General features: G+C 43.0%; 2 protein-coding genes across 2 annotated transcripts; one reads left to right on the top strand and one right to left on the bottom strand.

Moving 5' to 3' along the window:
* Positions 1-12,006: 12,006 nt before the first annotated feature.
* Positions 12,007-16,843, top strand: LOC133922367 (citrate synthase, glyoxysomal-like). The gene is made up of 13 exons (XM_062367669.1): positions 12,007-12,348; positions 13,025-13,205; positions 13,296-13,381; positions 13,497-13,601; positions 13,806-13,868; positions 14,039-14,148; positions 14,286-14,405; positions 14,480-14,555; positions 14,877-14,950; positions 15,079-15,199; positions 15,845-15,942; positions 16,025-16,148; positions 16,435-16,843. The coding sequence occupies exons 1-13, from the start codon at positions 12,124-12,126 to the stop codon at positions 16,564-16,566; spliced, it is 1,515 nt and encodes a 504-aa protein (XP_062223653.1). The 5' UTR covers positions 12,007-12,123; the 3' UTR covers positions 16,567-16,843.
* Positions 16,844-18,769: 1,926 nt separating this feature from the next.
* Positions 18,770-20,667, bottom strand: LOC133923194 (uncharacterized). Its single transcript, XM_062368621.1, has 3 exons — positions 20,621-20,667; positions 19,165-20,004; positions 18,770-19,115 (listed from the first exon to the last, which is right to left on the bottom strand). The coding sequence occupies exons 1-3, from the start codon at positions 20,665-20,667 to the stop codon at positions 18,770-18,772; spliced, it is 1,233 nt and encodes a 410-aa protein (XP_062224605.1).
* Positions 20,668-23,189: the final 2,522 nt, after the last annotated feature.

Genomic DNA, 23,189 nt, shown 5'->3' with positions numbered 1-23,189 from the left:
CTACAGTGCCCGGGTTCCTCTCCTGGTCTGCCCCCAGGACTTTCCTCCGGAGCAGATAACACTCTAACACCGCCCACATCTCGTCTCATACTCACCATTCATTCAACCAACACCATCGACATTGTCATTGTGAACAATAAATAAACATAAAGCTCGCGAACGATGGAACATACCACCACTCGACTTCTACCGGTGACCTATGCATTACTAAGCATGTCACAACACTTTTAAGTTAGGCATCATCACATTAAAACCCCGCTACAAGGGCTACGGATCATCAAAAATACAAGGTAGAGGTAATGCATCAACATAGGTTCTACCCATATCTCCCGACAAATGATTCACTAATATGCAAACATACATAAAGTGTAATTTATCAATTTAGACACATATGATCCAAACTAATAGGTACAATATGCGTAGATGCTTGCCTTGTTGCTTTTCTTCAAATCAAGATCGACCACAAAGCCTTTCCACGGAAATCCGCCACTCTCCAAAACATCGATCACTAAAGAAAATAATGTATCGCAATAAGAATATGATGAAAATTCCATAAAATAAGCTTGATAATGCATGAAAACATTTTTCCTAGTTGGAACAATCCATAAGAAGACTAGCAACATTGATTTCACTCATTTTGGACTTGCGATGAATTAACGGTGAATTAATTAAGCTTCAATCTAATTAATTAATCTCAGAAAATTAATTAATTATTTAATGGCTATGGATATTTTTAATAGGTATATTATGTTATTATGAAACCAACAAAATTAGTTTCATAAATTTTGGAGCTATAGAGAATTTACTATGAGTTTTACAAGTTTCAGCAAACAAAAAACTATGCTGAAAATGGTTCTACTGAGTTGACCGCGGTCAGACCACCGGGAGTCGCGATCAGACCGTCGGCGTTCAGAGAGGTTTGGGTTCTGGTGGTCAGACCGGCCCGAGGGGCGGTCAGACCATGGAAAATAGCGGTCAGACCGCTGGGAGTGGCCGGAGGCACTTGGTGAGCTCGTCGGCGATGATTCCGGTGACCTTTTGGGGTGGAGATTTGGACCTAGAGCATCATCTTGACTTACTTTATCGCGTAGGATAACAAGCACATGCTAAAAATGACCAAAACTCAGCTATGGCCTCTAATGGTGGTGGAGGCCATTGTTGGGCTCCTTTGAGCTCGATGCCGGCAAATCTGGCCATGGGAATGGAAAGGGAGGGGATGGGGTGCTCACCACGCCCTAGCAAGCTAGTGGTCCAATCATGGAGGTCGAGGAATGGCCGGAGCTCGAAATCACCATCGGGGAGGTGGTGACCGGCTTGAGGAGGAAGAAGGCGTGACCGAGGGACTTGAACTCGACGGGGAATACCACCTCTGGTGGCTGTAGCAGGGGAGCTCGCCAGAGACCTCCACCTTGGCTCCCCCTTGCTCCCTCTCCTTGGCTCGGTTGGGGGAAGAAGGGAGCAGCAGCTCCTGCTGCTTGGCGTGGGAGAGGGAAAGAGTGGGAGTGGGTGAGAGTGAGAGAGAGCATGTGAGGGAGAGGGGCTACTATGTTGAGTGAGAGAGAGAGAGTGGTGTGGAGCCGGCCGGTGGGCCCCATGTGTTAGAGAAAAAGTCCGTTTCAACTGCAAATTCAATTCTTTTCTCTCTCGAATTTCTTTCTCTCGTCCAATTGACTCAGAACAAAATACTCTAGTGTGCCAAAATATTTTATCTCAAATTTAATTATGACACTAATGAAGCATGATTAAGCTTAATCACGTGATTATGGACAAACCTCCCCCCCCCCTAAAAAGAATCTCAACCCGTGATTTGGTAAAGTTAGGGTGAAGTTGACGGCGACAAGGCGGGAAGGATTCTTCCATGAATGGAGTAGAATTTTGCCGAAACTCATCATTGGAATGAAAAGACAGCCAACGGACCCCACTGTGCCTTGGCGGTCAGACCAACACTAGGCCCGGTCAGACCGTGACACGGTTGGACCATGGGTTTATCGGTTAGACCAAAATCTATACAGAGAGTTTTGGGCCCCGACGGTCGGACCGCAAGTCTTGTGCCGATCAGACCGCCCACCAACAATCAGACCGGCTGAGGCACCGGTCAGACTGCGAGCCAATAGAGAGTAAAACTAGGCTTTGCCCGCTTCCGATGGGACGGGTTCCGAGGCACAACCTTTGGAAACAAACTCCCATTCAACATGGTGATGAACATAGACATGCGAGAGGTTCCAAATGGGATACTCGGAGCGGATTTTATCCTCCCGCTCCCACGTTGCTTCGTCCTCGGTATGGTTGCTCCATTGGACCTTGATAAACTTTATGGATTGTCATCGAGTCTTGCGTTCCACTTCATCCAAGATCCGTATTGGGTGCTCGCAATATGAGAGGTTCAGTTGCAATTCTTGATTCACCACTTCAATGACTTCAGTCAGAACTCGAAGGCACTTCTTCAATTGTGACATGTGGAACACGTTATGAATGGCAGAGAGGGACGAAGGCAAGTCCAATTGATAGGCCACCTCTCCATGCCGAGCAATGATCCAGAACAATCCCACATATCGAGGTGCTAGTTTCCCTCTGACTTGAAAGCGTTGAAACCCTTTGAGAGGTGACACTTTGAGATAGACATAATCTCCAACAGTGAAAACTAGCTCTCGTTGACTGCGATCTGCATAGCTTTTCTGTTGGGACTGAGCCATGAGGAGACACTGGTGAATAGTCTTGACTTTATTTTCTGCCTCCTTGACCAAATCCGGGCCTAAAAAAACCCGTTCACCAGACTCAGACCAATTTAGCGGTGTTCTACACCTCCTGCCATAGAGAGCTCCAAATGGAGCCATTTGGATGCTGGCTTGATAACTGTTGTTGTATAAAAACTCCGCAAACGGCAAGCAAATCTCCCACTTCTTACCATAGGTGAGGGCACAGGCTTGCAACATGTCTTCCAGAACTTGATTTACCCTCTCGGTTTGTCCGTCAGTTTGCAGATGAAAGGTTGTGCTATGGAACAACTTGGTTCCCATAGCCTTGTGAAGGCTTCTTCGGAATCCCATGGAGGCAAACAATTCGTGTGAGGAATAACTCAGCATAATGCTTTGCGTTGTATTGGGTCTTTACAGGAAGAAAATGTGTTGACTTAGTAAGTCGGTCCACAATGACCCAAATGGAATCATAGCCTTGAGAGGTCTTAGGGAAACTGGTAATGAAGTCCATGCCGATCTCCTCCCACTTCCAGGAGGGAATGGGTAATGGCTGAAGTGTGTCAGCCAGCTTGAGATGTTTGGCCTTGACCCTCCGGCAAACATCACATTCAGAGATTATACAGGCAATTTCTCGCTTCATGCGAGTCCACTAGAACCTCTGTTTCAAATCTTGATACATTTTGGTACTCCCCGGGTGGATAGATAACAATGAATCATGGGCTTCATCCAGAATCTTCTTCCTCAACTCTGAAACTTTAGGGACCACCAGTCTCTTCCCGAACCACAGAGTACCCTCATCATCTAGCGTAAAGCACTTGGCTTGTCCTTCACTAAACTTACCATGAATTGTCTCCATGCCTCTATCTTTCTTCTGAGCTTCCTTGATTTGGTCGAGGAGGGTAGACCTGACCTCTTGGTTAGCAAGAAAACCTTCCAAGACCATTTCCAGTCTAAGCCTCCAAAAATTATCACAAAGGGTGGAATCCTCAGGGGAGATCATAAGACAATGGCATTGAGCCTTCTGACTCAAGGCATCGGCAATGACGTTTGCCTTGCTGGGATGGTAATGGACCTCTAGCTCATAGTCCTTGATCAACTCGAGCCACCTCCTTTGCCTCATGTTAAGATCAGCTTGGGTGAAGATGTATTTGAGGCTCTTGTGATTACTGTATACGTTGCACACATTTTCAAGGAGATAATGCCGTTAGATCTTCAGGGCGTGTACAACTACGGCAAGCTCCAGATCATAAGTGGGGTAGTTCTCATGTGGCTTCAACTGGCATGAAGCATATGCAACCACGCAACCCTCTTGCATGAGGACGCAACCAAGACCGATGCGAGAGGCATCACAATAGACGTCGAAGTCTTTGTGAATGTCCGATTATGCTAGGACTGGCGCCGTTGTGAGACAAGCCTTCAGAGTCTGGAAGGCTGCTTCACACTCACTGGACCATTCAAACTTAACATTCTTCTTCAACAACTCGGTCATCAGCTTTGCAATCTTGGAGAAATTCTCGATGAACCGGTGGTAATAACCCGCAAGTCCGAGAAAACTCCAGATATCAGTGACACTCTTAGGTTGCACCCAATTGGGCATGTCCTGAACCTTGCCCGGGTCCACTGCAACGCCTCCTTCAAAAAGAACATATCCAAGAAAAGAGACTTCCTTTAGCTAGAATGCACACTTACTGAATTTGTGTTACGTCCCAAAATTCTTAATCACGTAATTAAGCATAACCATGCTTTTTAAGCATTATGTTTAATTTTGTGTAATTATATTCGGAATACTAATGCAATTTGTTTGAAATCATTTGGATGAGAGAAAGAAATCCGGGAGAGAAAAGGATTGAATTCACAGCGAAAATGGACCCTTTTCACTTACATGTGGGACCCACCCGGCCCCACACCTTCTCCACTCCAAAAGGAGCAACTCACTGCTCCCTCTCTCTCCTCCCTCACTCCCACACGTGCAACAACAGTTGGGAGCTCTCCCTCTCCCTCTCTCTCTCTCTCTCTCTCTCAAGTCCTCTCTCCATTTCTTCTCAAATTCGAACTCTAGAGAATGATTGAAGGTATGCATGTGGTACCATTGCATTCTAGAGCTCATAAGCTACTCATCCATCCAATTCATATTCGTTTTCTCGAAAGATTCGAGCTGGGTTTTATGTCTTTTGGTGTTCTTGGTTGAAGCACAAGGAACACAGGAGTTCTTCAATTTTCCTCTATTTCCTCCACTTCCCGACGGTCACCCAGCTCTACAAGCATCTTGAGTAAGTCTCTTACGCTTCCCATAGCAAGAATTCGTGGTTTGGTTGATCGATTTCGAGTTTTAGCAAAGTTAATGAGTTTTTGAGATTTTGGACTAAAATGAGGATTTGGTTGAGATTTAATTTAGGAATTGAGTTGCTAGGTGGTTAGTTAAGTTTTAGATTCTCTAAACTCTCCCAAACATATCCCCTTTTGGAGTGGAAAAGATCGTAAATCGATTTGGCAAAGTTTCCCCTCAAACAGGAGCAATTCTGGAAAGTTCGGAACCTCCGAAAAATTGTCCGGAGGTTCCGCAGTCTGGAACCTCCGCAAAAGTATGGATAGTCTGCAAAAATACGGAGGTTCCGCATAAAAGTGCGGAGGGTCCGCAGTTACTATTCATCACATGCGTCGAAGATTGTAAAATTCATAATTAATTCATCCGAACTCCAAACGACGTGAGACCAGTTGTGTTAGCTTCGTACGAGTGTGAAATACGTGTTAAAAATGTTGGAACTCCAGAAAATGTTTTTGAGAATTACTGAGTTAATTAAATGTGTTTCGGCTTGTTTAGATCACGGTTAGTTGTTGCCATGTCCTAAAATTATGAAACCACTTTTGTTAGCCTTGTATTAACATGCTCTACACATTAAAAATACTATAAGCCATGAGATGAGTGTTTAAATTCCATTTGTTAATGAAATACGTGCTGAGGTTTAATGAGTCATTGAAATAGTTTCAATCTTTAACATTTCATAATTAATTGAATTTAAACCCCTTATATAGTGTATGACCATGTTTAGGTAGTTGGTTTTAGCACTTATCTTACTCACCACATGCCAATCTAATGGTAAGGCGAGCCGAATACCTTCGCAGTTGTGGCTTTGTGGGGCCTGAACATCGACGGTGTGATCGGGCAGGCTTGTAAGTGGTACTAGTTTGCTCCGGATGTAGTTCTAGTACCGTCACGCCAAGCGATGCATGCCGCACACGGTTGGGGCTGATTGGGAAATATTGTCACGAGTACCCCCTTGTGTGCACTTTGGCCGGTGGCACAAGCCGAATGGTCCTCGTGCGTATGGGTCCAGGAATATCCCCCTGCAAGGTGTATAAACAGTTCGAACTACCGCGCTCTCGGTCATGAGCATGTTATTGTTTCATTTGCACCCGGTCATAGAGTTCTCGTGGTTGGTTTGGTTATATAGCTCGGATATGTGGTTTGTGGTTCGGATACGTGGGAGGTGGTCGAGCTGGCACTTGTCATACATTGATACTAATGTGGTTTCAGTTTCATATGATCAGTTGGTAGTTGCAAGGTAATTTCATATATGTTGGTTAAGTTAGTTGCTCACACATATGTCTAGGTTACTTACCACATATGTTTTACTTAACCTTGTGGCCTACTCTTGCTAACAGCTCAATGCATAATCCTTGGAGTCAGAATATTATATACCTATATTGTGTAAGACTTGCGAGTACCTTCATACTCAGGGTGCAGCCCTTAAGTTGATGCAGGTTCACAGGTCGGCGAGGAGGGGGCGGTATTTGGCTACTTTGTGCCTGCCGATCAGGGTGACGGGCAGGAGTAGCACACTCTACTCCGAACTCAGTGTTTTGGTATGGAGCCTAAGGGCATGTGGCTCCATATCCTTTTGTTGTATAACTTTTAGTCTTCCACTGCTTAGTTCTTTTGCTGGTTAGGAGTTGAGCAGGTGTTAGTCTCCACCTAGCTCTCTTTTATTGTAAATTGTGCTAACTTGTTGCATGCTTAATATTTGTAATATAAATGTTTATTACTTTCTCTTTATTAAGCTATGTTGTAATGTACTATGTTGGAGGCATGTGTTCCAATCCTTGGGTACAAAACACGTGCCGGGACTACCGGAACAGGATTCTGGTAAATCGTCGAGGTTGAATTATGAATAATGATCCTCCTGGTGATTAATTAGAATACTGTTTGGACGGTTCCTCACAATTTGGCATAAAGGCTATGCTCCCGATGTCTCTCAAGAACAACTCGAAGATGACTGGCATGTCCTTCTTCGGTCTTAGAGTAAATAAGAATGTCATCGATGAAAACCACGACAAACTGATCAAGCTCCTCCATGAAAACCGTATTCATCAAATACATGAAGTAGGTCGGTGCATTGGTCAGGCCGAAGGACATAACCGTGAACTCGTATATCCCATATCGAGAAGAGAAAGTCGTCTTCAGAATATCCTCCGGTTAGATCTTTATTTGATGATAGCCCGAACTCAAATCAATCTTGGAGAATACTCTGGCACCAGTTAACTGATCGAATAGAATATCAATCTGAGGAAGCAGATACTTATTCTTGACCGTGACCTCATTCAACGGACGGTAATCAACACACATCCGCAGAGTGCCATCCTTTTTCTTCACAAAGAGTGCCCAGCATCCCCAAGGTGAGAAGCTCAGATGAATGAAAACCTTTGAGAGCAACTCTTGAATCTACTTCTTCAATTCAGCTAGCTCAACTGACGACATCTTATAAGACTTCTTTGAAATTGGGGCCGCTTCGGGCACAAGGTCAATAGAGAATTCCACAGCACGGTCGGGTGGCATTCCTGGCAGTTCTTCTGGGAAGACATCAGGAAATTCACACACCACAGGAAGATTCAACAGATCCATGGTGGGGACAACCTTCAAAGCGTAAAGGCAAGGATCAACAACCTCGAGCCTTAAATGAATTCGGTTGCCGGACAGACCATTAAGGGTGATGGTCCGCTGAGCACAATACATGACAGCTTCATTCTTGGTAAGCCAATTCATCTCCAATATGACATATATCCCCTTAGAGTCCATCACCAACAAATTGGCACTGAAAGGTATCTCGTTGATAAGCACCGATGCGTTGGACACGCATTGTTTAATAAAAACCTTAGCTCCGGGTGCATCTATAAGATAAGGCGTAGGGGTGGTGTTTCAAAAACATTTACAAAAGACCACCAAATGATTAGGGTTCCGAAGTTTGAAACCCCGGACAAGGTAACCTAAGTACACATAGCCTTGAATGGCTGGCGGTCAGACCGACGTGCAAGTAGCGGTCAGACCACGAGCGTGCAGAGAGCTTAGGGCCCTAACGGTCAGTGGTGGTCGGACTGTCGACCAACAGTCAGACCAACCCTAACGATGGTCTGACTCCTAAATTCAAATATTTTGAACCGACCTACTGGCGGTCAGATCGTTAGACCCTGTCGGTAACACCTTCACGGGGTCGTCGGTGAGAACTCTGGTGAAACCTTCAACGATGAAGGGCATCAAAATACTCCATAGGACTAAGGGAATATATTCTATGATTATTTGGACGACATGCACGATCCAAACATGTAAAACCCCAAAAATGAGATCGAGACCTAGTATTCAATAGGGTTTCACGGCGAAAATCGAAACAACGATCGCCTAGGGCTAGGAAACGATGAGAAAATGGTAGGGGGATGTTTACCTCAGTGTAGAGGAACTTTGTATTGGATCAGAATCTTCCAGGAAAGCTTCGATCCACCAATTTAACTCCCGGAGGGTGAATGAACTCGTGGAGGAAGAAATGGTGAGAAAACCCCTCCGACAGGGAGGAAAGGAGGGGAGAAGCTTGGAGAAGTCTTCCGGGAAGCTCATGGGAGTCCCCACCTCCGATCTCCAGCTATCGACACATAGATTTGGAGCTCTCTTTCTCTCTATAGGGTTTGTTGGAGTTAGAGAGTGAATACAAAGGAGATAGAGAAGCAAATAAGAGAGAGAAGGAGTGAGAGGGGCGATCGACCACTTAAGAGAGCCTCAATGCACTGGCGGTTAGACCACGGGAAGGGTCGGTCAGACCGCGGTTGAGCCCGGTCAGACCGCGAGAAGGGTTTTTGCTAAATTTTGTTCTAATTTCTCCCTCTTTTCTTTCTTCTTTCTTTTCTTCTTTTCTCCAAGGTATTTAGGGTTTTTCTATCTCTTACTATACCATTTTCCTCCTGAAATATCCAAAATAATAACTAATTGCATAAAACATATCACCATGATGATTCTGCATGCTTAGTCCTGTAATTAGCATTTTGGGACGTGACACTACTATCTGTGGGTTCTTCTAAACCACATGACTGGCATCACCTCCTTTGATGACCTAAGGATGGTTGATAGTGAGATCCTACCTACATTTCATGAAGTCACAGAGAGAAGGGGCATGATCGAGGCAGACAACATACTGGATGAGTGTCTTATGGAAGCCGAGTTGTTCCAGATGCCACCGTCGCCCTGAAGGCTCTTTGCAACAATATTGGTATTCTGTGAGCCTAGCTACATGCGTGGACTCTGGAACAAGCACCTGTAGGCAATGTCGGAAGACTATCGCCGCATCAATCGTGCACACTCATAGTCCAACAAATGGTTTTAATAGATATCACAAACATGCTACAATCAATGGCTAAAGATATACAGTCATTCCCTCTCCCTGAGATCGATGAGGCACACGTCATGGCAAATGGTGTGCCCAAGGAGATCTTTGAGGAGTCCACGATCGAGCTTGGCCATGAGGATGCAACTCTGTTGGACTCCCTCAACACCGAGCAGAGGGTCATCTACAATGAGATTCTATCTGTTGTTGATAGGGCAGTGTGTTTTTCGTGGATGGACCAGGAGGGACAAGGAAGACTTTTCTGTACAAGCTGTTGCTCACAACGATACATGGGTAGGAGAAGATTACCGTGGCAACATCTACGTCTGATGTTGCAGCTTCCATAATGCCTGGAGGAAGAACCACGCACTCGCGCTTCAAGATACCACTGAGTGTTGACGATGATGTGTTATGTAGCTTCACAAAACAAAGTGAGATTGCCAAGCTTATGTGGACAACTTCACTCATTATTTGGGACAAAGCCTCCATGACTAAGAGATAGACGGTGGAGGCATTGGACAATAGCATGCATGACATAATGAGCCGACCAAAACAGTCGTTCGATGGGAAGACGGTTGTGTTTGTTAGAGATTTCAAGCAAGTCCTCCCTGTTGTCCGAAAGGGGTCAAGGCTCAAATAATTGGTGCATCGCTACGTAGGTCGTACCTATGGGATTACATGTGTCAACTAAAGCTTGTACGCAACATGAGGGCATAGAGCGACTCGTGGTTTGAGGAATACCTACTACGCATCGATGGTGGCACCGAGAATGCCAATGGTGATAGCGACGTACACCTTCCTAATGATATATGCGTGTTGTATACAAGAGAGGACATGGATCTTGATAAACTGGTAGACAATGTTTTTCTAATACTTGATGATAATATATCGGATCCAAACTACATCACCTCGAGAGTCATCTTGTCCACAAGGAACGATTGTGTGGACTAGATTAATATGAAGATGATCGGTTGCTTTTGAGGGGAGGAGGTGGTGTATCATAGCTTTGATCGTGCAGAAGACGATCCCCATAACTTTTACCCCCCCTGAGCTTCTTAACTTGCTAACACCTAACGGGCTGCCTCCATATGTTCCAAAGCTCAAAATGAACTGCCCTACCATATTACTTAGGAACATTGATCCAACGAATGGACTTTGCAATGGAACAAGACTGATGGTCCAGGGGTTCCAGAAAAATGCTATTGATGCAGAGATTGTGCTAAGGCAGCATGCTGGAAATAGGGTTTTTCTACCTCGGATCCCACTGTGCCCCTCTGATGATGAGATGTTCTCTTTCCAGTTTAAATAGAAGTAATTTGCTATCACGCTCAGCTTCGCCATGATAGTCAACAAGACACGGGGGTAGACCATCCCTAACGTCGGTATTTACTAGCACCAAGCCGATGTTCTCTCACAATCAGTTATACGTTGTGCTATCTAGAACCACCACCAAAGCGAACATCAAGATCATCGCCATCCTAGCTGATGAAAAAAAAAGAAGTGCTCAAAGCAAAGTGGGACATACGCAAGGAACACCGTCTACAGAGAGGTCCTTACGGCATAGATGAGGTCTAGAATCTCATATAGTGTGCATTTTGTTTTTATTAGGAATATTTTTCATTCTTGAAATTGGCTTCTTACAAGATTCCTGCTGAGGCTCATAATCCAAACATTGCATTGTTTTTTGGCATCTTCAATGTAATTCCTGACTCTGAAGTTCATAGCTTTTGCATCTGCTTGATGTCATTTTATACAATTTTTATTTCTATTGCAACGCACGACACTCAACTAGTCAAGGTACAAATTAGCGAATGACTAGACATCTGTTGACTGATTTTTTTCTCCTAAATCTTCGTTTTTCCAACTGTTAGATTATAATCAGAGTGCTTTGATTCATCCCTCTCATTATACAATCTCGTCGTCTCCAACCTCCCAACACATTGCTCCCTTCTTGCATCGCTCTATCGATCCCCATTCCCAACCCAACACCGCCACTTGATGCCCATCCATCATTGATGAGGCTCCCTAGCTTCCTTTCCCTCACCGTCGGCTTTTCCCTTTCTATTTTGGCCTTCTTCCAGCGCTTTCTTCTTCCCCTCCGGTAGCAAGATGCCAAAACCCATCATGACCTCCTCCTCTATCTCTGATGGCTCCCGTGGTTGGATCTGTGTGTGCCATCTCTCCCTCACTGACCATTATAAAGTGAGATGCCCTGTCACCAACTCCATCCAATAGGTTATCCTCCACCACCGCATCGTTGTCTCTTCGTCTTGCTCGTCGCCCTCCACCACCTTTAGACCGACAACCTCCCCATCCATCCCTCTACAGCGAGGAGCCACAAATCCCCCCAAATCCTAAACCCAAAACTCTAACTTCGCTAGAGTATATGGAGCTCATCGGAGAAGAAGACCACACGAATCCAATCAAATCCAAAGGTAAGAAATTTGTCAGATTTTGCGTCCTAAGTCAGTCGACGGATATCTAGCATTGTTCTGTTATCTTCACATTGATGCGTTCAGTTCCAAATTTCCAATCAAAACATAGCATTCAAACCCAAACACAATTTAAAGCTAACACGCGTGACGTGGAAGCTCAGCTGGATCACGATAAGCTTGCACGCACGAGTTTCACCTTCTCACGACTCCCGAGTCCGCCCTCCAAACGCGTCAATAAAGGAGCAAACGCATCGCAAAACGAAAGCGTTCAAGCAACCACTTCCAGCTCCCTCCACCCCCTCCCCTCCTCTCCCACCGGCCGATTCGATCCCGCGCCGCCCGCACCCGATGGATCGCGCCGACCCCGCCCGCGGTCGCCTCGCCGTGCTCTCCCTCCACCTTGGCCCCAGCTCCGGGGAGGCGGCGGCGGGACTGCTTGAGAGGTCGCCGGTGTCCGCGGCGGCCCCCGGCCCCCTCGCAGGCGCGCTCGCCGTGGTGGACGGGAGAACCGGGAAGCGGCACGAGGTCAGGGTCTCCGAGGACGGCACCGTGCGCGCCACCGACTTCAAGAAGGTACTGACCAGTGAGCACGGATCGACAGTTCAGGCGCTGCCGCCGTGCCGTGATCCGCGGTGGTCGTGGAGTTCCGGGGTGCGGTTTACGTGGTGTAGTATGGATTGTTGCAGGATCGGTTTGAATTTACTGGATTGGGGTTTGATTGTGCCCGCGCGACCGCGCGTGTGAAAGGGTCAGCCTTGGTGCGAAACTCGTGTGCTGGTTCAGTAATTCTTGTGTGGTAGTTGCAAGTGTGTGATGAGGGTGACTAAGCAATGCGTAAAGTTATCTCCTTTTGGACAAATCATGATTGGTAGTAATAGGAAGATCAAAGTTTTATGGATTAAAGTATGAAATTAGATATGGGAATACTAGCTAATCATCTCCCTGGCTGAAGTTCCTCCGTTAGTAGAAACATACAATTTGTGGCTTCTAGTTTTAGAAAAAAATGGTCCTTATTGAACTAGTACATGCTTTGCTCGTGTGACTGCTTGAAGTCACTACACAGACTCTTGGTTATTTGTGCAAATACCTTGCCATTATTTTGTCCATAAATTGGTGTGCTTTTGAGCTTTGAAGCACCAAATTTTTAAGAAGTATGCAACTTGCTTAAGCATTTTACTGGCTATAAAGCGTTGTTAGCAATATAAAGACCTGCTAAACATATGATGTTGGTTCTTTTGAAATGCTGCAGATTACCACTGGAAAGGATGACAAGGGTCTAAAGATTTATGATCCCGGTTACCTCAATACAGCCCCAGTGCGCTCATCCATCTGCTACATCGACGGGGATGAGGGAATCCTTCGCTACAGGGGATATCCAATTGAAGAGTTGGCTGAAAGCAGTTCATTTGTTGAGGTGGCATACCTCTTAAGTAAGTATTATTGACCTTGTTTTCCTGTTTAATGTCGGTGTAACCATGCATCATGCAATTTTTTTGTTGACTATCATGCTGCATTCACAGTGTATGGGAATCTGCCTACTCAAAGCCAACTGGCAGGCTGGGAGTCCGCTATGTCTCAGCACTCCGCTGTTCCTCAAGGACTCTTGGTATGCTTTGTTTTCTTTTACTTTTTTAAACTTGATGTGATGCACTGTACTCAAGATGTTATTTGGTTTGGCCTGGATTAAAATGTAATAGCTTGTTGCTTTTTAATGTTGGCAGGATATCATACAGTCAATGCCTCATGACGCTCACCCCATGGGTGTCCTTGCCGGTGCAATGAGCATGCTTTCTGTCTTCCATCCAGATGCAAACCCTGCTCTTAGAGTATGTACTTTCTAAATTCGTTCATTAGACAGATGATTCTTCACCTAATTCTTGTCGATGTGACACCATCAACCGAAAATCTGAAGTCAAAGTTAGTTTTTTATATTTGAATTTGTTTGCAGTTTATCATGCGGTTAATCTTGTGTATCCATCTCTTATATGTAATGTTTGACGGTTCAGTGACTACATATTCTACTCATGTAGGGTCAAGATCTTTATAAGTCGAAGCAGGTGAGGGATAAGCAAATTGTGCGAGTGCTTGGGAAGGTATGACAGAGTATCTAATTCTTTTAGTTGCATTCGAATTTTTAGGATATCTATCCCACTAAATATCATATTCTGCAGTACCCCATAACTGGAGACCTTGCAAATTGAAATGCTGGTTATTTGACTTTTGTCATGCATTTGGCTTGACTAGTGTATCTATATCTTTGCAGGCACCAACAATAGCAGCTGCAGCCTACTTGAGATTAGCAGGAAGGCCTCCCATCTTTCCTTCAAATAATCTTTCTTATTCAGAGAACTTTTTGTACATGTTGGACTCTTTGTAAGTCACATCACTTTGAACATCTTTAAACTATTTGTGTTTCCATTGTACATTTATGTTCCATGCAATTGAACTTGCTGAACAGTTCAATTCCATGACTGTAATATTGATACATATTTTTTTTTTAAATGTTGCAGGGGTAACAAATCATACAAGCCAAATCCTCGACTTGCTCGGGCTCTAGATATCCTCTTCATTCTTCATGCTGAACATGAAATGAACTGCTCAACAGCTGCTGTTAGGCACCTTGCTTCAAGGTAAATCAATTTCTTTATTCACCTCCAAATAAGTATGGAAACTGTTGCGTAATGAGGTATGTTTATGTCTATAGTGGTGTTGATGTCTTCACTGCTCTTTCTGGTGGTGTCGGAGCTCTGTATGGTCCACTTCATGGTGGCGCAAATGAGGTAAGATATATTGAGCATTGCCCCTTCTTGGTTCAGGAATTCATGTTTTATATTTTCCCTACATATTCCAGAGTCACTGTCATCAGAAATTAAGCATAAAGTGACTTATTTTACTTAGTATGTAATTTGTTTTCGAACATTTTCTGACTAGTGTCCATTTAGAGCTAGTTTAACCTGTGTATAATCAGACACGATAATTTTCCTACATCCTTTTGTCAAATTGAAAGACCTTACATCCCAGCAATAAGGTCAAGTTTCACTACACTTGCTGCTTCTATCTTATGATGTAGAGGGTGTTAAATGCTATTTTCTGTATGCCAGGCAGTACTTAAAATGTTGAATGAGATTGGAAGTATGGAAAACATCCCAGATTTCATTGAAGGAGTGAAGAACAGGTGACATATAGCTCCTACGTGATTTAAATTTTTCTGGTGTCAATGGAGGTCTTTTCAATGGAATATCTGTTACCCTTTTATATGATTTCTTATTTTGTTCTTACAAGATTTGTCTGCTCATTTTCTAGGAAGAGGAAGATGTCAGGTTTCGGGCACCGTGTGTACAAGAACTATGATCCTCGTGCTAAAGTCATTCGGAAATTAGCGGAGGAGGTCTTCTCAATTGTCGGGCGGGATCCTCTTATTGAGGTTAGCTTTATTCATCTGTTTAACTGTGTCCAAGAAATATTTTCTGATAACTTTATTTAACCTTAGTTTTAATTAGTGATACATTTGGCCAAGCGTTCAACCGTTCATGCAATGTGTAGTAATCAGGAAATAGAGTTGCTCTGACTATGTATAGGGTGCTAAATGACAATTGCATTGTCATGTGTACTTTTGCAAAATTACAATATGAACCTTTCTTGTACCCAAGGTTTAATCTTGACTTTGTAGAACTGAGTAAGATGAAATGCAACTTATCACTCACTTGGGATCTGAAACTCAGTGAGATATATAACTGTGGAACGTTTTGGCATCCCTAGTTCCTAGTAGATTGTTGCTAGCTCATATGGTTGTTGTCTCAAAGATTATTGTTCAGTCTAGAGAAGTTCATTGGACAAAATCCACAAGCGATGATTAATATACTCTTTAGGTGTTTACTCAACCATTTTGCTACATAACTAGTTTTTGGTTCACTAAATGCTTAAGAATTCACTCAAGTAAATGATACTTCTAGGAGTACTGTGCTTCTCTTAAAGTTGGGATTCTACACATGGTGGCCTGTGTGCAACAGCAATAGTGCTTTGGCAAAACCAATAGGGAATCCTTACATTGTTTTTCATGCTAAGCCAGGTTGCTATTGCTCTGGAGAAGGCAGCACTGTCAGACGAATATTTTATCAAGAGGAAGCTGTATCCAAATGTGGATTTCTACTCTGGTCTAATATATAGGTACATCAGTTGGGAGATACTCGTGATTTTCTTTTCCTCCTTTTGTTATTGCAGCAGTTAATTGTTATTGCATTGGTTTCAGGGCAATGGGATTCCCTACAGAGTTTTTCCCTGTTCTGTTTGCAATTCCTCGCATGGCTGGTTGGTTAGCACATTGGAAAGAGTCACTTGATGATCCCGACACTAAGATTATGAGGCCCCAACAGGTCAGTAGATAGCAAAAAATTATCTAGCACTATTACTTCTGTTTATGAAACCAATGTGTACTCCCTAAATGAGTTATTAGCTAATAAAAAACCATAGACAGATTACCACATGTACTTCGTATACTTCATCTTGTCATTGTTTTAAAATTGGAAGAGCAAATATTTTCTTTCAACATGTTGCGGTTTGCAAGAACACATAAACTGTGGCATCAGTGACTTGACTGACCATATTTTCTCCAGCTTGTCTAACATTGCTCCTGATGCTGATGGTCTGTCATTTCTTCAGGTATACACTGGTGCTTGGCTGAGGCATTACACCCCTGTGAGAGAACGAACGCCGCCAAGCCAGAGCGAGCAGCTCGGCCAGATTGCTACCTCCAACGCAACAAGACGTCGCCGTTCAGGTTCTGCCCTGTAGAAGAGTTCAACTTACACCACCCCAGTTTACGCAATAAACAAGTGGGCATTCTGTATGCCCACAAGGCCAAAGAGGTGCGAACTTGGAGCTGTAGGCCTTCTGCTGTCACGTATATCGGCAATAATGCTCGTGGAACTGCACCGTTACAATGTAAATACTGTCGAAAGGCATGTGGTGGTGTTTATCTTTGTGGTCGCGTCCTGCGTACCTTAAACTTTTCTAAGCACGGAAGGTGAAGAGATACAATAAACGTAGCTCATGGGCCAGTGCTCTGGCATGATCGACTCTTTTATTCGTGATCGTCTGATCTGGCTTCTACAGAAATCAAAGATATAAACCAAATGCGGTAATAAGTCTTGCTTGGCATATTGATTTTCAATCAACAATGCGCAAGAGAAATACTTACCTAACAGAACCTAAAATACGCAGATGGGCTGAAGACTGAAGCTGATGGGTTCATGAGAACATTGAAAGCAAAATAATGATCCTTCGTCGCAAACCAATCAGATGGGAAAATTTAGTACCACAGGGAATATAACGAACCCTGTACCGAACAGGGCCTATATCTCGATGCAATATATCCACCGCATTGCATATTTCAAGTATGACAACAGACAACTTAGAAGAAGTCGATACAAACTTAAACGTTAGTCTAATTAATGCTGCAGCGAAGTTCTTCTGCTAGGTGACTGAATTTTACTGCCGCAGCAAAGATCTTCTGTTAGGCGACTGAAAGTTCAGTGTGCGCACAAAATCGACAGGCCTCGTCCAAGAAGATGTCTCTCTTTTGATTCAAAGTACCCAACGTGGCTGCAAAGGAAGCACTAAAGCCTGGTGAGATAAACTCATAAATATGCACCGAAGAAATGAAGATAGTAAACACAAAGGCTGCAAATACTGAAATGCACCATCCAAACGGATGAAAATGTGCAATAAGCATACGTAAGATTAAAAGCTCCATATCCTGAAAGCAAAAGCTTACTGTTGCCGGATAGTAAGCTCCAGAAATAACACAAACATGAATTTCATATACTTTTTGCATTCAACAATGCCTCCTGTCTCTAATAATCATCTCTAGAATAGCGTTGTTCATCCCTCCTTGAATGATGATAAGAATTATCATATCGAAACCTTTTGGAGTCCTGCCTATACACATCTCTAGTTCTGCGCTGCTCTTCATCCCTCTTGTCATCTTTATTTTGTCGATCCTGATTTCCATCTTCTCTAACTATACTTGAATTTGGGTCATACCTATCTTCTCCAAGTTTTCTTTTGTAGTCTCTCTCCGCGCCATTTCCATCTTTCCTTCTATCTGGCTCTCTCTCCCTGTGCCTCTCATGCTCTCCCTCTCTCTCTTGTTCCCTGTCCCTCTGCTTTTGCTTCTCTAGCTCCACCCTCTCTTCCTCCCACTGACTTCGCTTCTCCAGCTCCTTTCTCTCTTCTCGCTCTGCTTTTGCTTCTCCAGCTCCTTTCTCTCTTCCTCCCTCTGCTTTTGTTTATCAAGCTCCTTCCCTCATCTTGAATCCTTTTTCATTCCTCTAACTCATAGCTGTCAGCACTAAAATCTGATTCACTACTGCTGCTACCGCTGTAATCTGAACTCTCGCTTGAGCCAGCACCATTCTTTTCTGTGGCACATTCTTTTTTGAGCACCTTTACAGTACACCATAATACTAAGATGATGGAGAGTATCATTGTTGTGATCCAACCGTCTATTTTAGTAGGTATTATTGTAATTATCTTGATACCCTTAGGAGTAATTACGTCATTGACTGACCGGACTTCGAACCTTCGCCACCCATCATCGACCGATCGACGGAGAGTGGAAACCCTAATAAATGAAATAAACAGAATAAGTGAAAGCTTATCCGAAGAATAAACTAATATTTTGATCTTCCCTAATTAAACATATAATTTACAAGTTTATTATAGTTTTTTTTTCAATCCTACCCTTATGATACCCATGATACTCTTTAATGATACCTATGATACTGATGGGCGATAGAGTATCATTGGGCCAATCTAAACCACCGGATGAAGAAAATGGATGGTATACACTCATTTAGGTGTACTGTAAAAGTCCTCTCTTTTTTACCCCTACAGAATTCAATTGTCTTTTCGTATCACGGGCATAACCATCCAATTCAGAATCTGAATCAGTGCCGTGCCTCTTGCGCTTATCAATGTCCTTCCTAGAGTCATCCTACTCCTCTTTACCTTTTTGCACCTGTTTATCATCCTTAAAAACATGATAATACTTGTTTTTCTGAAGGACCTTGCTAGGTTGCTTCTCATCTTCAGAGTAATGGTGAGAACTCTTCACAGAATTTTTCTTTATGTAGTCATCATTCCTTGAGTCACTCTTCAATTTATCAAGGTATTGGTCCTTAACATCCATTCCAGACTTATAGTGTTCAGAGTTGTGCGAAATCTTCACATATTTGGATCGCTCACCATGGTCATTGTCCGAATCACTATCAGATTCAGCAGAATACTTGCTCTTCGTAACAGATTTCTGCTTGTTCTGATCATGATCACTCTGCGAGTCACTATAAGAGTCATCACTCTTGGGAGTCATGACGAGAACCACCCTTGTACTTGCTCTTTCTAGGCTTCTCATCCTCAGAGTCATGACGAGAACTATCCTTGTACTTGCTCTTTGTAGGCTTCTCATCCTCAGAGTCATGACGAGAACTATCCTTGTACTTGTTCTTTGTAGGCTTCTCATCCTCAGTGTCTTGATGAGAACTCTCCTTGTACTTGCTCTTCCTGGGCTTTTCATCCTCAGAGTCATGATGAGAGCTCTTCTCTGGTATCTTCTTTCTCTCATCATGATTGTTCTTCGCACGTTTTGTTTTCTTCTTTCCATGATCACTATCTAAATCAGACTCGGAATCATGATGATGGCCATTTCCTGGTTTTGTCTTCTTACGGTCAGTTTCAGAATCATCATCTGAATCATGACGAGATTTCTTGCTGTGTTTCTCTTCCTTCTCGTAACAATCATCTGCAGAATCGTCATTTGAATCATGACGAGATTTCTTTATGTGTTTCTTTTCCTTCTTCGCATCATAATCAGTCTCAGAATCATCTTCTGAACCATGGCAAGAACTCTTCTTCTTCCTGTCATGTTCATGGTCTGAATCATATTTATGCTTACTCTTCTTAGAACTTTTGCTGCGAATTCTTCCATCATTCCCTGTTTCCTTCTTTACCTTCTTTGCATCCTTTTTGCCATCCTTTAAAGCCTCGCTATCTCTCTGCCCAGCAGTATCCAACTCTTTAGAGTACTTCCCAGGAACAAGCTCCCCAGACTCCACATCACTTTCTACATCCCCCTTCTTTACACCCTCAGTGTCCAGCCCAAGAGCAGCCTGCAGAGTCTCAAGCTGCTTCTCCTTCCGTGCCGCGACATGGTGGCTCTGCGTGTCTGTAAACCTGAGAAGAATTGACCAACTAGTCATCAGAACCAAATTACCATATACAAACAGAACAAACAGATGAACATATAAACTGATAACATCGTGAAACACACACATCTGCGCAGCTAGGAACTCAAGAAATGATAATTACACAGCATTACAGATAGCAAACACATGAACATATAAACAGAAGCTACAATTCGCCAAACTGTGAACAATAATTTCGCTCCACAAAAAAGGCCAAACGTCAGAAAACTAAATCAAAACATCCACACAGCTACACGAGGGTATTGCAAGGTAAATAAGGCAAAGGTAATGGAGATAGATGCAAATTCTTTTAATTGTTATAGCTCATTTACCTTGTTTAGAATTGTATGTGCATATTTCAATTTATTGTAATACCTAATATAGGTTTTCATATGGTAAGTTGTTTATGTTTCTCTCTTTCTTATGAACAACCTATATGGTTTATTAGTTGTAGATTTTATTTATAGCATCAGTTTCATAATTGGTATCAGAGGTGGCCAAATAGGCGGCTTGGCACGGCACGGGCCTATTGAGGCAGGGCTCGTTTAGGCATAGCCTGTTTAGGCCCGTCAGCTAAACGTGCCATGTTGTGCCAACCCACGTACCGCGACTCCAGCTCAGACACGACCCACTTAAGACCGTGCCGTGCCATGCTGACCCGCGGCACGGTAGGCCCGATGACCTTTTTTGGCCTGTCAGCCCGCGAAAAATTAGAAAAACACAAAAACTTGCTTTCATCCGGAATCGAACACATGATCTTTTGCTTGGGAGTCAAACACACTACCATTGCATCACACATCATATATAGTATTAGATCTAAACAGATTATATAAGATATTAGAAAATAGAAAAAGTTAAATAGATCGTGCCGTGCTGGCCCGTCGTGCTGCCGCTCTGGCCCAGGCACGACCCAAGCTGTTGTGCCGCGCTGACCTGGCCCGTTAGCTGTCGTGCCGGCTCATTTGGCTCGACCCATTTGGTCACCTTTAATTGGTATCTTTTATATGGCATGAACCAATATATAGGGTATTCTTCCCATTATTATTAATAACAAGTGCATATGTCTCACAAGTATTCAAAACTTGTATGCACATATTTATGAGGAGTATATCTTATAGGTTTTGATTTTAAGACTAACATGTGTTGTTAGATGTGTCTTTTGTAATCTCATGAAGAAATCAATATGTCCCTAGAGGTATGCAATACTTAAAAGCTTTAATTCGTATCATTGTTAATTCATTTTTACATTTAAGCTACCTCCATGCATGATATAACATAAACTTTCTACCTCTACTTATTGTCTAGATTTTGCATATATTGCTATATTTCTACAAGTGGTATTCATAAGTAGGTTTTATTATATGTATGCACACATAAAGGAGAATTTGGATTATATCATGTGAGTTTCATAAATTATGATTATTGTTTGTCTCTTTCAATTGATATCAATGCCTCATATCCTTACAACCGGTATATATTTTTAATTGGTATCATTTCATATGGATCATGATTTATGAAGCTTTCTCCCATATTCTCTAATGCTCTTCCTTGAATTTCATATATGTTTGTAGCCCTTTTTGAGATTGTTGAAAAATGAGGAGAAGTTTGATGACCAAAGTAAGAAGAAATATACAAGATGTTTATGAATTTCAAAGTTGACAAAGGAGGAGAAAAGAAGATATAAGAAGCAATATGAGGCACCTAGGTTGACAAAGGGGAGAAGTTCTTGCATGGATCGATCAAGGAAGATAGTGATAATAGAGAAAGGGAGATCCACAATAAAGTGGACTAAATGGTAAGAACATGTATCCAAGCAATGTGGTAAGGTTTTGTGCTATTTACAATTGGTATCATGCTTTGGAGCCCCCTGACTCTACCATCATTATAGGGGTATGGAGAGAGGTGAGAGAGATTGAGTGAAGGGGTCGTTTATTATTTGCTATTTGTTTTAGTTGTGTTGTCATCAATCACCATAAATGAGAAGATTGTAGTGAAAATGGTTCTATTAAGTTATGATTGTGATTTTGATGATTAATAACACTATAGTTATTGGGACTAATATGTTTGTCAAGAATATATGTTAGTAGGTCTCATGGATGCAATATATCAATAAGTCACTGTAGTCGGGACAAAGTTTGATTGAATTAAAGAACTTTCAGGAGAATTGATATCACCGGAAGGTCCAATGCAGATGAATTTACACTCACTGGAGCATTGTGCACAGAGGTTGGGGACCTCGCTGGATAGTTCGGTGATCTGCATAAGGTAACACCGGACCATTTCTTGTAAAGAAGAATGCAAGTGCAGAAGATTAAAGATCAACCCACCGGAAGGTCCGTTGCTTGGTTTGTGCACACAAGTATATAACACCGGAGCATTTCTTGCAAAGACGACTGCCAGTGCTGAAGAATGAAGATTAACTCACCGGATAGTCTGGTGATCACAGAGATAGTTGCACCGGAGCATTTCCAGAAAAAAGAAGGTTTAACCCATCGGATGGTCCGGTATGAATGGAATGAACACCGAATGAATGCACCGGAGTAATTTACACAGAGAGGCTGCAAAGGCTCAGATGACTCAAGATAACTCACCAAAAGGTCTGGTGATGGATTTGAAGGCACACCGGAGGTGTTCACAGAGGCTTTGGGTAAAAGTCCAACGACTAGTTTTTGATGTTGTACTCACCGGATGATCCGGTGTTAGTACTACTATTCTCACCGGATTATCCGGTGTTAACCACTTTTATAAGTCATTGGAAAAACTGTTAGTTAGTGTGTTTGATGCTATAAATATCTCTCCACTCAGTCATTTAAAGGTGTGGCATGCTGCTAGAGTCTAGAGGAAGCTCATATACACTTGAGAAGGCATCCAAACTACCAAAATGCTTAAAATGATCATCCAAGATAATTAAGTATAAGATTAGAGAGTACTTAATGCTTATAGGCCTAGAGTGAGTTGTAGCTAGGTGCTGCAGCTTAAAGAAGGGATCAAAAAGTGATCTTAGCTTGTACCGAGTGGTACGTCGGCGTCTTGAAGTTTTGGTGACTCGTCGGCATCTTGGGTCTTGGTGGCTCAATCTTGTTGACCCTCTGATTTGGAGTAGAGTGGTTGCAAAACACGTGTACGGAGACGCGAAGACCCTTGTCTTGGTGGCTTAAGCTTCGAAGTGATTAC

Source organism: Phragmites australis, chromosome 6 (assembly GCF_958298935.1).
Source record: "Phragmites australis chromosome 6, lpPhrAust1.1, whole genome shotgun sequence".
Taxonomy (NCBI): domain Eukaryota; kingdom Viridiplantae; phylum Streptophyta; class Magnoliopsida; order Poales; family Poaceae; genus Phragmites; species Phragmites australis.
The sequence above is the reverse complement of the archived record's forward strand: the minus strand, read 5'-3'. Positions and strand labels throughout refer to the sequence as shown.